This window comes from Phoca vitulina, unplaced genomic scaffold, assembly GCF_004348235.1.
Source record: "Phoca vitulina isolate PV1807 unplaced genomic scaffold, GSC_HSeal_1.0 scaffold6, whole genome shotgun sequence".
NCBI classification, from domain to species: domain Eukaryota; kingdom Metazoa; phylum Chordata; class Mammalia; order Carnivora; family Phocidae; genus Phoca; species Phoca vitulina.
Window position 1 is genome coordinate 11,942,913 of NW_022589709.1, and position 17,724 is coordinate 11,960,636.

Below are 17,724 nucleotides of genomic sequence, written 5' to 3' on the forward strand. Positions count from 1 at the left end.
GCTTCTTGGAGCTTATATTCCAAGAATCAGATGACAACCAAAATAAGCAAACTCTATAGTGATTTATTAGTGTTAAGTGGATGAAAGAAAGAACGGTAAGGGGAAAGGGGATCTTGAGGGGGGGGATGGAATGATGCGGTTTTAAAGAGGGTGATCAGATTAGGCATCACTGAAAAAAAATGATATTGTAGGAAACAGTCAAGTTAGGTGAGAGAGTAATCCTTGTTCACAAGGAGGAACATTCTAGGCAGAGGCATGCCATAGTTGGTGGGAAGAGAATGAGGGAGAAATTAGTAGGATTTGAGATCTTGTAAACTGTGGGCAGGACAAAGCCTGTCAAATCTTTCGAACACTGGGAAGACTGGTTTTCACCCTGGGCGAGAGAAGGAGCTCTTAGAGGGTTTTGAGCAGAGGAATGAAGTTATCTATCTGGCTTATATTACAAAAAGAATCACTCTGAGTGTAGAACTGGGACTAATCAGTAAAGGGCCATATCAGTTATATGTTACTAGATAACAAATTATACCAAAGCTTGGTGGCTTGAAACAGGAGTATTATCTCTCCAATTCTAGTGTGTTTTCTGGGCAGTTCTGCCGGGCTTGCCTGAGTTCACTTACATAGTTACATCCAGCTGCTCGTTCAGGTGGGGGCTGGACTCGAGCAAATGGTTGGGCCTCTCTCTCTCCATGTGGTCTTTCATCGTCCAGGAGGCCAGACAAGGCTTTCTTTTATGGAGGTGGCACCCTTCCAACAAGGCAAGCCCCAATTCTACAAGTGCTTATCATGCCTTTACTTGTGTGGTGTTTGCTTCTGTCCCATCGGCCAAAGCCAGTCTCAAGGGCATTACCAGAGTCAGTGTGGGAGGGCTGCATAAGGCTATGGCCACATAAAGGTAGGACACATTCAAAGTCCTTAGTGTAGTTGATCAGCCCCGGAGGCCCAAAGTGGAAATCACAGAGAGCAATTAGGAAGCTCTACAATAATCCAGGAAAGAAATGATCATGGGTTGCACCAGACTGATAACATTGGAAGTTTTAAGATTCTGATTATAGTCTGAGGGATGACCATATTTTTATTCTCCTAAATCACTAGAATAAGGCTATTAGGTTCCAGGGATTGGTGCTGTTCTTATTATGCATGAGATGATATCACAATAAAGTAAATGAGGTCAGGGATAGGTTGTTTTATTGCTAATAATTATTCAATGAATTTTCGGAACAATTTTAAACTTCGAAATTCACTTAGTGCTATGACTATACACGGCACCCTGTCAATATCATCATCAGCTCATATTTATTGAGCATCGTCCGAGTGCATGGTATTGCACTCACTGTAACAGAGGTGAACTACATTAATTCTTTCAGTCCATGCAGGAGCAGTGAATGGTTTATTGCCTCAGTCTATTAGTTGGTGCCCCAGCAGCCTCCAGAAAAGCATTCAGCTTCCAGGTTACAATTCCTTGTTCCCTTGGACTCGATTTAGCTTTAGCAGAATCTGACTGCATAAGGAAAATATGCAGAACCTTCTGTCTTTATGAGTCTGCTAATGCTTTTTATGAGTCTTATTATCAACAACTGGGAGATATTGGTCCCATTTAGCAGATGGAGAAGTGGAGGCAGATAGTGGTTAAATGATTTGGCCAAGGTCACGTACTGAGATGGTGGCAGATCTGGGATTGAAATACGTAACTTTTTCTATTGCATTACACTGCCTCTCAGTGGTGCATGTTATTCCCATTTCTCTCTCACACTAATACACAGTCGTGAAAACTCCACCTAAAAAGATTTAACTGTCATCTGTGTTCTTCCAGGGAGTATATGACACACTGTTCTTTGACATCTGCATAGCCTAATCACTGGAAAAGTGGTTTGTTTGTTTGTGTTGGTTTTTTTTTAAGCCCCTTATTATAGGGGATTTGTCAGCTGTTAAAATCAACACTTTTTTGTGTTAGTTAAATTCTCATCAGAAAGATGTTGTTGCTTTCAGAGCGCATCTAGACATTTAGGAACCAGCACATAAAATAAACTATTTAATTGAGATCCTTACTTTCGTTTTATTCGGGAAATGGTTATTCAATGGCAGTTGTCTTTTTGATTGATCATTCTTTTGGAGGGTTCTACCTTTTTTTAATGAAAGAGTTAACTATGGAGCTAAGAAAGGCTGTGAGTGGACAGGGGCAGTTTTAATGCAGAATTTGCTTGTAAATCTCAAAAGTAGCACCATTAGATGTCACACACTCTGAGATACACTTGAGTGTGTACCCTCCAGAATGTCTGTTTGTTGTAATTCCATCGCATTACATATTTTAGTGCATATCTCTTCCTAGCAGCTTCCAGAGCTTTTCAGATATTCAGCATCAGAAATTGCACTGTTTTATGCAGGATTTTACAAATAGCAACCAGATTATTGTAAAACAGAACTATCTGATAAGTAAGGTTGTGAATTGCTTTTGTGATTGTCATGGGTAAGAGATTGGAGAAACTGGCAAACAGTGCAGTACACTGGTTACTGTAAAAATCAAGCCTGTAACAGTGAACGTGTTTTTCTGATGAATACGTTCAAGGCTGTGATCATTGTGCAACTTCTGGTTGGTTGCTTTCAAATGTTCCATATTGAAAAACATCAGTAACAAGAACCAAATAGTCCACCAAAGCCTGTATTCAACTCAACAGAGAGGAACGTGAATTCTTACTTAGAGTTTCATTGAGGCCAACTCTATTCGGTCCACCATGGGAAGCAGAGATTTGAGGTTCCCTCTTGATTTGCTTTCCATTTTTACTTTATGATTAGGTGGCTGCTACTTTGGTTTTCACTTAAGCGGGGTGTGTTCAGATCACTACACAAAACAGAAATGGAACACAGACAAGATGACTTCTGTTCAGCAGACAAAAACCAAAATGCCAGAACAATGGTAATTAATGTAAGCAATTTTATAAGCAAAGTAATTTGTTTTAATTGGCTAAATAAGGTCTGATATAATTATGGTATTCGATAAACTGATTTCAGAAAACTATATCACCATCTTTTAATCATATTATATACTCAGTGCAATTTTGAAAACAGATACGAAGATGAACCTGAATTACCTCTTCTTTACAAGTAAGAAGGATCCATTAAGGGCTTTTTTGAAACGTTAGGGATTATGTCTTTTTTTTTTTTTTTTTTTTGGAGATTTTTTTTCTTTTTGAAAAACAGTAATTTATAGACAATTCCAGTGTCTTGAATCCCCATCGACTACAGATAGAAGCACTGAGGGTGAAAAATCTTCCTTAAGAAAGCTCCTTTTGTCCAAGGAGTAAGGCTTATGAGGCTGAGGGGTCTTCCCCAGTGTTCTTTCCCATCATTACCCTCTATGGAAGAACAAACCTCCCAGAATAGGTTAAGTGGATAATTGGGCTCGGAATGACCCCATAGGTGAGACCCTATGGAGTTGAGAAACCTTCTCTCTAAGGATTAGTTGTTGATGGGTCAACATAAGCTGACTTCAAACTAATGTGTAAACAATTGAGGAAAAATGATATCCTTCCAGAAGACAGTTGCTAATTCTTCCTACTGTGAGAATTTCAGTTTGTTGGAATGAGTTAATTTTGACATGAATTGGAACACTGGTTGACTTTGAACATGCGCTCAAGTAAATAATGAATAGCCTTCCATACCATCTAAGAGGTGAAAAAGCTACAAAAAATTTCTGTGCATTTTTGCCACTAGTCTAGCAGTATTCTAACGGCAGTTTTCTAAAGGCCAGGCCTTTCACGTAATTTCTGAATGTTAGAATTTTAGACCTTCAATATGTTCAGTACAAACACCAAATAAACACACACAGACATAAGCATACTCTATGTACAAGATAGCACCCAAAGAAATAGCAATATATTTTATTTTTTTAAAAAGTAAAGACGGTTCCTACAACCTTCAGGAAACTTAAAATTGATGTGAGGAAGTAAGAGTGACCTGCAGATATTAGAAGAATAACAGTTCACCAACAGTATGAGATATCCAAAGGCAGGACGAGATTAATTTGGAAAATTATATGTAATAAAGTGTTCCAGGCAATGGGCTCTTTGAAATTCAAGAAAAGAGCATTTACCATGAACTAATACAATTTAGAAAGGATTCTTCGAGGATGAGGAATTTTTATATAGAACAAAGAGTAGCATACATTTAACAAAACAAATTTCATAGGAAATAACAAATGGACGTATTTGGATGTATATAAACCAGTTGGGTGGGAATTTTAAAAAAATCACTAGAAATAGATGGATTTAGGCAAAATTGGGGGGTGACTCTATTCACTCATTCGTTATCAAATACATATCTAATGAGCACCCACTGTATGCTAGCCACTACACTGGATACTAGGAATATAGCAGTGAACAACAACATACCTGACTTCATGACGTTTATGTGAATATCAAAAGACTGGCATAAGACAACAAGAATTTGATACCATTGATTATCCTGTGTGGGGCACACAGAGCATTTCTCTTCTTAGTTCTCTTGCTTTTCACTTGTGCACAGGCAGGCAGAGACCAAAAAAATATGTATGTATGTATATATGTGTGTGTGTGTGTACATATATTCATGTATATATCTTTTACATATAAATATATAAGTGTATATATTTATATTAGTAAACACATTCAACTTGTTAAATATTCAATGACATTGTTTATCACCATGTACATCTAAAAACATGCTATTGGTTGGCTGAATATTTTATACTATTTCAGGTTACTTTAACATTGTGTAGACTTAGCTAAAAGGAAAATAAATGAGGATATAATTATTGCATTTATTTAAAAAGAAAGAAAGGTGACTGAACACTGTGGGTATGTGAGTGGTTATTTCTGCTTTTCTGTGTAACCTTAAATAGATGACTTTCAGCTAATAACCTATACTTTTCCATGCATGGAATGGGTGGCCTGAGGGGCCTATTTTCAAGCAGAATATAAATGCCAAGGATGAGGAACCAAATCAAATTGATGAGTATCACTTTCTTACGGCTTTTTTTTTTTTTTGGTGGAGAATGTCATTCATTTCTATCTGCATGCCTCATTCATATGTAATGTTTATCTTTTATTTTGTATAATTATGAATTTTTTCATAGAAAGGATGATGAAACCATTTCCTCAAACAACAGTGTCACTGAATTTAAATATGGTTAAAAACTTTAATCCCCATGAGCACAGATGATCAAGCAGTCAACAAACATTTACCGAGTAGGCAAGCTACTTTGTTTAAAGATTTATGGGAGATACTAAAGATCCAGAGATGCTTTAAACATGAATGTTGCTTTTATTTAGTCTGTGATGTAATTGGAAAAATAGGGCACAAACCTGAAAACCCAGATAATAAACCAAATACAATATAGGCTACGTTGTAAATGATCATGTGGATAAAAATAGCTAGGAGGTTGAAAGACTAGGGTTTATATCCTGGCTTTGCTGTTTGTTCCTTGTGTGACATTGGGTAAGTTAATTTTGCTAAACCTCAATTTCTTCTTCCAGAAAATGGTTCTAATAGCAGCAATTTAGTGGGTTGTCATGAGGTTTAGAAATTAGAGGCAATGGATAAATCTTGGCCATTTAATAAGTATCTATATTATTACTAAATATTCTTTTTCTATTATTACAAAATATTCTTTATTGTGTAGGCACTGGCTGTGTACTAGCTATTATGCTAATCGCTTTACATTTATTAGCTAATTAAATGATGAGAAGAGTGAGAGGGAACCAGGAAAGGGATCTGATAGATGTCCCACAAGGGGGAAGCAAATTTTCAGGGTCAGGAGTTAGGCTGAGGAACAACTCCAAAGCCAAGCTCCTACTTACACATACCACCTTTCCAGGAGCATCTGAGCAGCTACTATGATTAAAGCAATTTCACCACTGTAAACTTCAGAAGGCCAAGAAAGTCTTTGTGGCAGACAGGTAACTTGTCCTGGGCTTGGATAAAGAGATGGATAAAGAGTTAAATCTGTTCCGATGAAGGAGACGGGAATATCCTAAGGAGAGCAAGGAATGTGCCAGAGGCTCTGGGAGGGATGGGTGTGATCAGGCTGGGGGAGCCTCCAGCTTCCCGGGAGGAGGTGATGCAATGAACATTGTCGTGGATGGGTTGGTGTCAAACTGCAGAGGTTATTGAATATGAGAGGAAATAAACCTGCACTCCATTCTCTAAAGAATTGTGAAGCTTGGGCAATTTTTTTCTTGGAAATACTAATATTCATTTAGAATGAGAGAAGAAGTCACAAATTACAAATTTTAAAAGGCCTGTAATTACAAATATTACAGTGGCCAGGAAAGTAACCTGATCCTTTTATTATCAGCCTGACCCACCTCTTCAATTGTTTTCCCTACAGTTTTTTCTGCATGCTCTTTGTTTCCTCAGATGATAATGGCTTTCACTATCATTTTTTAAAACTTTAATGGTTTTTATGCTGATACCTAAGATAATGAAATAAAACAGACTTTCAATCGCCCAATCAATAACTATTGGGAATGGATGTCATTCAGAGTGGCATTTTAAGAAGGCTATTCTGGCTTGCAAAGGATGAATTGGAGAAGAAAAGAAAACCTCAAAATGGTCATTTTCAATAGCCGTGTCATGACAGTTGGGAGAATTGTCACAACTAACAAAGTACTAATAGTGAAAGTATTGGTTTGCCAAAGATGAGCTGTTTTATCCATTAGAGCAGACTCAAGGTCATTCCTAGAATAATGTCACCCTCCTTCACTGAGATTCCAAGTTCTTTCTGGTGAGAGGGAAAGGTGCCGGTGTCACAATTTGGTTTGGTCTTTGGCAGGACCCTAGGAGTGTCCCCAGAGGACTGAGTGCTGTGTTTCATCACCCTCCGTGTGTCTCAGGACAGAAACGCCTGGGAAAGTGCTGCATTCAAGGGTGATTGCCCCAGTCCAGGCCAAAGTGCCCAGACTGAAAATGTCCTACAAGTCTGGAAATGAAATAATAACTTTAAGAGACGGGGGTTGTGTGGGATGGTATTTGATAGTTATTGATAACTGAGTGATGAGAAAGAATGGAAAGAAAGGCGCTCTGGATGACTCCTCACACAGGTGAGGAAATGGGAAGAGCTACAGCTTGCTTTGAGGAGTGGGATCATGAGTTTCCTTGTAGAACCTGTTGAGTGTTAAGTGTGTTATCCAAGCGGGAAGACCCAGAAAGCAGTTTGAATAACTAGAACTTTACGAGGAACGTTAGAGTGGGAGGAAGTCTTCGTGAGTCGGCTATTTTGAATTGATAAAATATTGTCTATCTTAGCTATTAAAAAAAATCTCTTGGGAGGATTTCCTAATAGGGGGTAATATTTATGAAGCACTAGCTATGTGCTAGGAACAGAACTCACAACAGCACATGCATTATTCATTCCTCAATGACAGCCCCATGAGGCAGGTATCATCATTATACCCATTTTAAGATAAAACAGCCACAGAAAGGCAAAATAACTTGGTCAAGGTCACACAGCAAGCTGGTTGTAGAGCTGGGATTCAATCCCAGACAACCTGGTTCCAAAAACCAAGCACTCAACCACCACAGACTCCACAATATAAACACGTGAACATAAAGCTGTCCCACAGAGAAATGTCTTGTAAAAAGTCACATTCTATTAAGAAATGTTACCATGACTGGGGCCACCTTTGGCACCCCATTGAGCCCCCTTCACTCAAGATCTCTTAAGAATAAATCACATATATATATATATCAAACTACAAGTGATGCCCACTCAGGGTACCCACCTCTTCAGTAAGGAAGTGGTAAAAATAAGCAACAACACTGACAGCCATTTATAGCTTTTGTAAAAAATCTTTTTGTCACCTTGATTTGTTTTTATCTTTCCTTGACTATGTCTTGCTGATCCTGGTCAATAAGCCCCAGGCCCCTCCCTGCTTTTATTGCACTGAAATAGTTGTATGCTTGTAAGAGAGTCTTTATTTTTATTGGCAGAAAATTCTCAGTCTACTTACTCCCTTGTATAAAGTTAATTTTAGCTATAGAACCTGTATCAATAATGTCATTTAAAGGAGGCTGCTTCCAATACACTCTGTGAAATGTCTGCAGAGAATTTCGGATTTATCAGGGCACACTTCCCTCGCTACTCGCGGGCCCTGCAGCATCCTTTCTCTTCTACATCTGAGCATTCTCTGTTCTCTGGCCAGCTGCCTTCTGTTCAGCCCCTGTGTGTTCTCCATTCTCTGCTCTGCCTTCATGATAAGTAGGGCTTCATCTTGATCACATTGCAGCGAGTCGGAGAGGGGGGGGGATTGTTAACTTCTTTATTTGGGTCCAAGCTAAAAACATATCCTCCGATTGGCAAACCACAAAAATTATAACACTTTGCGTTTAATAAGATCAAGCAGTCCCTCTTTGGATAGAACACTGTGACCGGGGTGGAGAGGGGTCTTTTTCCTGGACCGGTTCTCCACTCTGCATCTGGTGGCTTACCTGGGATGTCCAAAATACGAGAAGCCTAGGGTCCATGGATATACTGGTGGGATGCACAATAGATGAAGAGAAATGACTGAGTGGGTTTTTATTTTTAGTTTTTCCAGAAGAATAACTGTTATAAGTAGGACACATGGGATTTATTTTCCATTATTAGAATTGCTTAATTTCAAAAATATGGTCAGTCAAAAGCTTGGGTGTCTCCTCTTCCTGCTGGCTTACTACCACGTTAGCTCAGGTTACCATGGAAAGCAAGCAGTTATTTTCACCCTTAACTTATACCAAACACTTGACCTTGGAATCGGTAATTTACATCCTTAGAAGAGAGGTCACTTAGGGAATTTAACTGTGTAATCCTAGCCCCCATGTGGCAGAAGATGAGTAGAAATGGAACAGAGCTGGTAAAACACCATTTGAAACAATTTGATTTAGGAAATCATTTCTTTTTTACTTCATTTTTAAAAATGGAACCTACTTTAAAATGGTACAGGAAGGCAGAAGGATGTAGGAAAAGTCTATAGAAATAGTGACTCAAAAACTCTGTTCCAGGACTCAAGAAGGCAAGCCTGTTGTCACATTTGGAGGGAAACCAGAAAGAATTTAGGTTTTCACTTTCCTAATAGCCTCTTTTCCACCACCTTTCCTTCAAACATCTTGCCCTCCCTTTTATCTTGCCCTTATTAATACAAACTAAGAGAGAGAGATCGCCTTTCAAACTTTAACCAGGAAACAGAGGTTTTGCCAGTACTAATATTTTGGTGTCGGCTTCTTCTCTTAAAGACAATTATCAAGACGAAGCATTTGTTTCTTCTTTTGTTTACCCGTGGCAGTTTGTCAGCAGTTATGATAAGTAGAGTTCCATCTGCCAGTAAAACTACGTTGCAAATTGCCATAGAAATTAGCAGCTTTCATTTTTGCCTACATAAATAAATATGCGAAATAAATTGCACATAAATGCATCCTAAAAAATCACAGGTACACCGCACAGTTAAATGCCAATCAGACAAAACCAGAGACACATTGCGATTATCTCAGTTTTCAAACCTGGAAGATACACGAATGTGTTTCTAAATGAGAGAGGCAGTGTATCATGCTCGCTGAGATAAAAACAGAAGCTGCCAGACACTGCACTGTGGCTTTATTCTCAGAATCCTTTGCCTGAAACCCGCTCTATCTTTTCTCCGTGTTCTCCACTCTCTCTCTCTCCCCCGCCACCGTCTCTCTTTCTCTGTATGTCTCCTTCTCTCCCTCTCTCACCCTACTTTCCCTCTCTCCCTCTCTCCTCACTGTCTTTTCCCTCGCTCATTGTTCTCTCTCTCCTCCTGCCTTTGATGCACATACGTTGTCACATTCCATTGACTCTCTCCTCTTCTCTGTTCTTACACTCAAGCCTAGCGGTGCTTTCGCCAGGCAGCAGCAGCCTCTCCTGCGAGTTTTAGTCATGTGTGCAGCTCAGTTTGATCGAGCGTTCCTTTTCTGCCTTTTCACTCTTACAAAAGATTAAAAGGTGGCGTCACATTGCTCCCCTGTTCCTTCCCGCAGGAGGGACTTAAAAGGGACAACAAAAACTAATCACTTTCAATAAGCATTTTCTTGCTAGGGAAAAGAAAAAAAAAGAAAAAAAGAAAGAAAGAAAAGGAAGAGAGAGAGAGAGAGAGGAAAAAAAAAAGGCAGGGGGGTGGATTTAGCGGTGTAATTGGAGACCGGTGGTGAGGATTGGGGCGAGCTAGAGATGTTGCACGCTGCTAACAAGGGAAGGAAGCCTTCAGCTGAGACAGGTAAGAGCGCCCATCGGAGGGTTTGACCGAGTGGCTTAGTTAAATCTCTGTTTTCACCGTTTTGTAATTGAGAAAGGCATCCGCAGCAGAAGCCGATTTTTCAGTCGGCTTCCTTTTGTTTAACATAGAAAGTACCTGTATTAATTTTGATGAATTAGAGCATGCAGCAAATTCAATTGAAAATAGATTTGTATAGTAAATGCATTTATACCAAATGATTTCTCCTCCGTTTTATTTAAGGAGAGAGAGGAGAAAGATGATTTTGATCCGAATAGCACTTTGCATTATGTTAAATTCTAAACAGCTAACGGAGGAAAATAATAATCCAATTGATCCTGTTTTTGAACTCCGGGACTTAAAGCCTGGGAGAGAGCTGGCATTTTAAATTTTTCTTCTAACTGAACTTCTGATGTGTTATAATAATTTTTCACTAGAGGTTTAAGCAAGGGTAGAGTTTATTTGAGTCTAGTTGCTGGGGTGTGTTACGTTTGGATCTTGTCAGTGAAGCTATAGCTCCTTAACCTGTGTCAGGTTGATATTTCATAAATGGAGATTAAGTGTTGTCCCAAATGAAATATGAAGTTAAAACATCAGGTTAGGGCATGTTTTAGAAAAGGATCCAGTAAATAATTAGGATAACTGAATTATGACAGTTTGAGATGGGAGTTAACTCTGGAGGTGCTGTTTGGTAAGCCTTCCTGGCTTTTAAGCAGCTCAATAATGAAGGGGGCTAATTATCAGGCTCAAGTTGGAACTTTGCATTAGGACCCTAAATATAGAATACATGTGGACGTTCACCGTAGGTGGCTTTTAGGAAGCTGCCCCTTTTGTACGCTATGAATGAGAGTTGTGGATTATATTTGATGGCATTTCTCCTTTAAAGAGCTTTGGGATGAAGCTTAAAAGGCTCACATCTATTTTAACATTGACCAAACACAAAATGCAATATACTGTAGTCTCCCGGTGCCTGATTTTTATTGCTGCTGCTGTTGTTTTAAGGTTTTGATAATTTGTTTTTAACCTCAGTCTTCGTTGATTTTGTGTTCATTGCCTCTGCTGCTAAAATATATTGCTGGCATGAATGAACTGAGATTTGGGAATGCAAAAAAAAAGAGAAAGAAAGAAAGAAAGAAAGAAAGAAAAAGAAAGAAAGAAAGAAAGACCACTAACTAATTAGCCAGAGTTTTTATTTCAGGATAACAGAAATCCAAATTATATCCAGGTTTGTTATGTAGGATGTTACCTAAAAGGTTTGAATTAATTTTTAGGTAATTTTGGGGGGATGGGAAAATCTGCATATTAAAAGTACAAAATTCTGTTAAAAGAATGCTTTCTCTGGAATGAGCTATAGAAAGGTGACTTTAATGCCTCCACAAGGTTTGGTCCTGGAAAGAGCTGCTGTACTGTGTGGCATCATTGAGTCCAGCAACCATGAACAAGAGGATATTTTATGTTTATTTCGTGATAAGATTTTTTTTTTCTTCCCGACTTTCCAAACTGGACCTGCTCCTCCATGCCTCACTCTGGCATGCCTCGCGTTTGCCAGACACCCTCCTGGCATTTTGTAGGTGCAGCACGTGAATCCAATTTTACAAGTGTACATGAGGAGCTGCTGATTGGGGGGAGTGGAGACCACACAGACAATGGGGTCTCATCAGAATTTATCATGGAATGATAGCCAGCGGAAGTTCTGGCGGAAGACCCCCTCATACAGGTGTGGGGAAACTTCATTTTTCCATCATGGTGAAAAGAGCAGAGAAAGATGTGGACAGGGGCAGAAGAAACTGCTACAGCATGTTGATGGAGTCATGCTGGTGGTAGCCTAGTGGGTTTTTAAAATCACATCACCTGCAGTTTTCTTTCTTCAACTTAAGAAACTTTGCAGAATCTTGAAGTAGTTCCTCTCAGATTCAGTCCGTGTCTCGACATCGCTTTCTCTCATAAAATCTTTTCTCTGCCTCTCGCTTTACCCAACTCCTCAGTGTCGGGCTGCCACTGATAATGATGGTTGTTTCCTAAAGAAGTGACAAGTGTTGAGAAGATGGGCCAGGAGAAATATGTTGTCTGCGTCGCACATGTGTTTTAATTTTGTTTATGAAAATGACTTCTTCAAGGTGAGGAGATGATAAATTTGAAGTTGCGGCTTGGCTCTCTGTATCGGTGAACTGCTGTCCTTCTCCTAGACAGCTCGGTAGAGCTAATGTGGGCAGAAATAATTCGGTTGTAAAACTGGGTGGTAGTGCAGCATGCACTTTTTAAGCAGATGGTAACCAAAACTATCCTTACTCAAACTATCTGATTCATATAAATAGCATTTTTCTGACTTTTCCAGTAGATGTTGCTGGAGAGCAAAGAAAAGATCATTTTTTTTACAGGAAAAAAAGAAATGCAGTAGACTTATAAAAGCCAACAGAAAAGATCCTTCTCCCCAAACTCCGCTGATAGCATTTTGCATAATTTGCTAATTAATGAATTATATTGAATCATTACCTTTTATGATGTTCTATAGAAAGCTATTAAAACTTGAGTTAGATTTTAAAATTATGGGATTGTTCTCTTTAGTCCCTATATATAATGTCTGTTTGCTGTTTTCCGTTTTTAAAAAATCAAGTTAACTGCACATTACTATTCAGAACATTTCATCCCTGAATGCTAAAACCCTTTAACATGCAAATATGATGTCAGAGGAAGAACTGAAATAGAATACTCTGAGAAGAGTAATGATCAAATGCATTATAAAAATATGCACCAGTTGCCAACATGTAATGAAATATTAAGAAATTAAAAGCATGCAACCTCTAAAGTAATAGAATTTCATTGCTCTGAGACTGTTTTCCCACTGAATATTAAGTGCTTAATAGATCTATCCGTAAAAAAACAATCGAAAACCTACATGGTTTGTCACTGAAGTTCTTTCATTATATGATTTTGAAAAATTAGCCCAATAGGATTTTCCTCAGACTAGGAAATGTAATTAACATCGGATATTAAGTGCCAGATCTCCAAAGCAAAAGCCACAAAGCTTGATGGAGAAAATAGGAATGCAGAGGGTAAGCATCAGCACTACAAGCTGAGGGTACCCACGCTAGAACTACTCTGCTCGTAATCACTCTGATAAAATGACAAAGATGTCCCAGAGGAGCCTGGGATTCTAGTACCCAGACATGAACTGATGCAATTTCAGGCAGCCAATGACCTCTATCTGTGGGAATATTTATTTTTGGAAATGATCAATTAACTGATTTCAATTGTCAAAGAGAAGTGTATGTATTTTTTTTTCCAATGCACAGGGAGCCTTAGATATTACAAAAACACATTCAGATAGGACAAGTGTACAACCTATGTGGTAGAGCTTTCGGTTTTTCTTACCTTAACCAGTCCGAGCTCTTTTCTGGTGGATTTTCTACTCTGTATTGAAGCCCTTCTTTGTCAGTTTTCATTCCTGAGGTATGAAATGCTCCAGAGGATGTTTTGATTTAACACCCATTCGTTTCTCTTTTCTGGGGGAGAAAAGCTTATCTTTAGAAGACATGAGTGTCCACTACTCCTATTTTGTAATTAGCACTGTAAGTCCACTGGGTAAGAACCGTCCTTTTTTTTTTTTTTTTTTTCTTTTAATTAAAAAAATTTTTTTTTGCTTGACCTAGAGTGGTTATTTTTTTTTTTTCTGTCTTTAAATAAGAAAACCTTTACAATTTGATGGGAGATTTTGGTTTCTGTTTCTGGTTTGTTTGCTTTTCACTTTTGGTATTCTCTGTTTTCACTATAGCTATCAAGCACTGACTATGCCCAAAACACCCTGAGTTAAATGTGCCAAATGGTACCTCAAACAACAACAAATATCTGTTTTCTCTATGAGAACCTTAGGAAAACAAAAGGTGTGAACCACGCCTGGAGAATTGCTAGTGGGTTAAAATGTACCCGGTTCTAACTCCTTCCTTAAGAGAACAGAACAGAAAAGGTCACTGCAGGTTGAGGGGATCCTGAGGGTGGAAGCCTTTGAATTAGGAGTGAAAGGTGAAGATACAAAATAATCTTGATGAGCAAAGTGAGGGGTCATGTGGGATGTAATACCAGCAAGAATGAGTAATGCCAATATGATTGAGAGCTTTGAATGGCAGGTCAAGGTATTCAATAGCCACTGAAAAGATGGGATCTGAAAGCTTCTAGAAGAGTTCCTTTGGAAACAGAATGGGGAAGGAGTGGAGTAGTGGGTCCATACTCTACCCCTGCCCACCCAACAGACGCTGAAATGCCTGTCTAGGGTCCATCTGCTCTCCTATTATGTTGTGGCCTGAGGAAGCTATTGTTACTAGTGGGATATTGCCTTACTTTTTAGGAATGTTGTTGAAAAAACAGTGAGAACCCCTTGTCTAGAGGCCAGAAACCAGTGGCTAATCTATTGCATTAGCCTAGACCTAGGTGGAAAGGTTGAGAAACACTGTCGAGGGGAAAGAGAATGGCTCTGAGAAACACCTTCCTATTATAATTACTGCAATTTCTTGTATGTGCTGTAGATGTCATGGCCTCATTAGGCAAGGATTTTGTGTATATGCATTTGTTTTCATAAGAAAAACCTTCACCATTTGTCAGAGATGAGACCTGTAATTTAGAAGGTGTGATATTCTCTGCATACTATTTGGATATAATCAATTAATGTTATGTTCATTTCCTGTTTTCTGACATTGTTTAGGATGGCTCTTTTATGATCTTTAAGGGTTTTCATCTCTCTGAGAAGGTATATACTTTATTTGTTGAAATTAATTACCTCTCTGATTGCCCATTTGTCAGTTACTTTCTATAAACCTTGACTAACTTACCTTGAACTCTTAGATGCGTAGTGTATTTGACTGACAAACTCAGCTGTGGAGACTCCCTTAACTATATAATAAAAGTTTATATGTTAACATTTAAGATATTTTCTTGTGCCCAGTAGACTTCATAATGAGAAGAAGCAGAAATAATTATTAGCCAGTTAAGTAAGTGGAGTGCCACCCTTTTTCTCAGAAATTGATTTAACCAGACTATTTAGGTGAACAGGGTTACCAACATCACCTTGGAACCAAGCTATAGATGATTGCCTCGCCTTGTCCTCCAACCACTTTAATCTAATTTGTTCCATTTACTTCTCTACGCTTTTTATCTTCCCACCATTTTAATACCATCAGAGATGGGGGCTGCCCATGACATTCACACTTGACATTATCAAACACAAAAGGCATCACTCATGCACTTGACTGCATTACAATGCAAGGGAAAAAAATAGATTCCCAAAGGCTTAGAAATTATTGTTTCGTACCTTGAATGTAGGTGGTTTTTTTTTTTTTTTTTTTTTCCGCTGTTTCCTCCAGCCTGCCTCATTTGACTGTTTTTGCTTCTGCGTGTTTTCAAAGAGTTCTGAAAACCCTGGAAAAATCGGCACTCACGGATCCATAACATACACACCCTTATGTTCACTGGAGGGATGCATAGTAATACAATGGAAATTTACAACTCTATTATTAACGGTTATTTGCTAGGAATCAACCACATTTTGATGCAGTACCGAAGTTGAGCCTTGCACTTGAACTGTTTTTTCCACCGCTGACTTCAGTTCTTCTGACAGACAGCTGTGGCCAAACCTTTTCCCGACTCACACATCGGTGGTCATTGCAGTAACTCCATTACTGCTGCATAGACCCAAAACATTTTGAATCTATAGCAGTCCTGAGTTTGTCTACGCATGAAATCTTTGTGTGTGTGTTAGGGTGGGGGGAGGGATTCTTAAAGTTAATATAAATTTACTTATACCTCCCTTTGCTTACTATTCTGAACTTCCTATTCAAAGGCAATTCCCTCCCTCCCCCACACATATAGGGCAACATTTGTGAGTTGGACAAATAGTGTTATCAGATTGTGGTGAATTGCTTCAGTAGTATTACATCATGCATCGGGATCGCGTGTGCTGTAAAGCTCTGTAAAACAGCCAGCTACATGGTATCCTACAGGTTTAATATACTTCTGCAGCCTTGTACTTGGGAAGGATTTCTGTAATTGGAGACAATCTAGCAAGGAGAACTTTTTAAGCCATTGGAGGCCGAAATACAAGTTTTTGAGAAATGTGACTTTATAGGCTTGAAACTGAATGGATTACAAATTTCTCTTAACTGGACAGAATCATAATTGCATATATAGTACAGTCCTGATTATCCAGGGTTTGCATTTCCAGCGTGGGGATTATCCAGATTTCTTCTCTGACTCCCCTGTCTTTTCTCTAACTACCTGACGTGAATCATTTCTCTAATCATTGGCACCTCTGCTAATGGTATGGAAGGGCATATTTGAGCAGCAAAATCCAAACCAGTGAATTATCTTTCAGAAGACCTAATTATGTAAAAAGTCTGAGTGGCTAGGTTTTTAAAGCTATTCACTAAAATTTAAATTCACTAAAATTTGAAACTATTCACTGACTAAATTTCAATTTTGGTGCCCTCTTTCTATTTACATATTTACTATAGCTGTTCATATACTGATATCTTACCCTCATGTTTAAGAGGCAAAAAGTAAACCAACCTGCCTGAATGATGTCAGGTAATTGGTGTCATTGTTCTGGCTTATATCATCCCCCTCACCTGCCATCCAGACCAACTACCATTTTGAATTAACTAGTTGGATATTGTACCTAGTTGGCATTTTCTAAGGCCACTTGGGGCAAGCCAGTGTACCTTGTGCAGGTTCTCAGGGTTCTGATTAGCATAGTCCTCTAGGATTAAGTACAAATGTGGATTACTGGTGTCCAAACCCTGCTGAGTTAATCTCCAACACCATTTCTAGCCCATTTCCATCATCAGCTCACTGCCAGTCAATCCTTGATAAACTATTTATATTTAGGATTTGTCTCCTTGGAGGTCTTCAGAGTCCCAGAGGACTTTAAAGACTTTAAAGCCTCTTAGATCCCGGAATTAGGCTGAAATGGTGAAAGTAGTGTAGGAAGGATAGCTGCCTTTTCCAGAGAGGTTGGCATTCCCAGCCCCTTTCCAAGTTTACAGAATGGGGCACAGGATTCCACCTACTGGAAATCGCTACAGAATCAGAATTTGATTTCCTCTCCTTTTCTTATACATCAGTTGTGGCTTGGACATTTTAAAAATCTTGTGGTCATATCATATGTTTTAGTCAATAATTGACACTTCTCTCATACTATCCTTATTTGACAAACATGGCTATAAATAATTGGTTGCTCCTTAAGGTGCCTAATCAAACTTCCTAAGATGTTTCTGTTTCTAAATCTATTATGTAACATAATGTAAGTGATAAAATATATACTATGTAATCTAGTTAACACAAATATACTGAAGGGCAAACATGTTACAGCTCTCTTGATATTAAAAATATTATCACTAGATTAAAATGAGTATGTTAGAAAGACATTTACTTGGAGTTTTTAAATGCTGAGCTGTGGTTGATGATGTAGTGTAATGACCAGTAGTTTTCCACCCATATTTTA

At 38.6% G+C, this 17,724-nt stretch overlaps 1 protein-coding gene across 15 annotated transcripts in view; it reads left to right on the forward strand.

Moving 5' to 3' along the window:
- Nucleotides 1-17,724, forward strand: part of TENM2 (teneurin transmembrane protein 2) — a 1,203,413-nt gene that overhangs the window by 544,325 nt on the left and 641,364 nt on the right. The window contains exon 1 of one of the 15 annotated variants that reach the window (XM_032403442.1): nt 9,730-10,238. The exons of 13 other annotated variants lie outside the window; for them this stretch is intronic. In XM_032403442.1, the coding sequence (XP_032259333.1) occupies nt 10,193-10,238 (46 nt within the window). In that variant the 5' untranslated portion in view covers nt 9,730-10,192. Of the gene's footprint in view, nt 1-9,729; nt 10,239-17,724 lie in introns of those variants that run through there. One more of the 15 variants, XM_032403443.1, reaches the window with a different exon arrangement.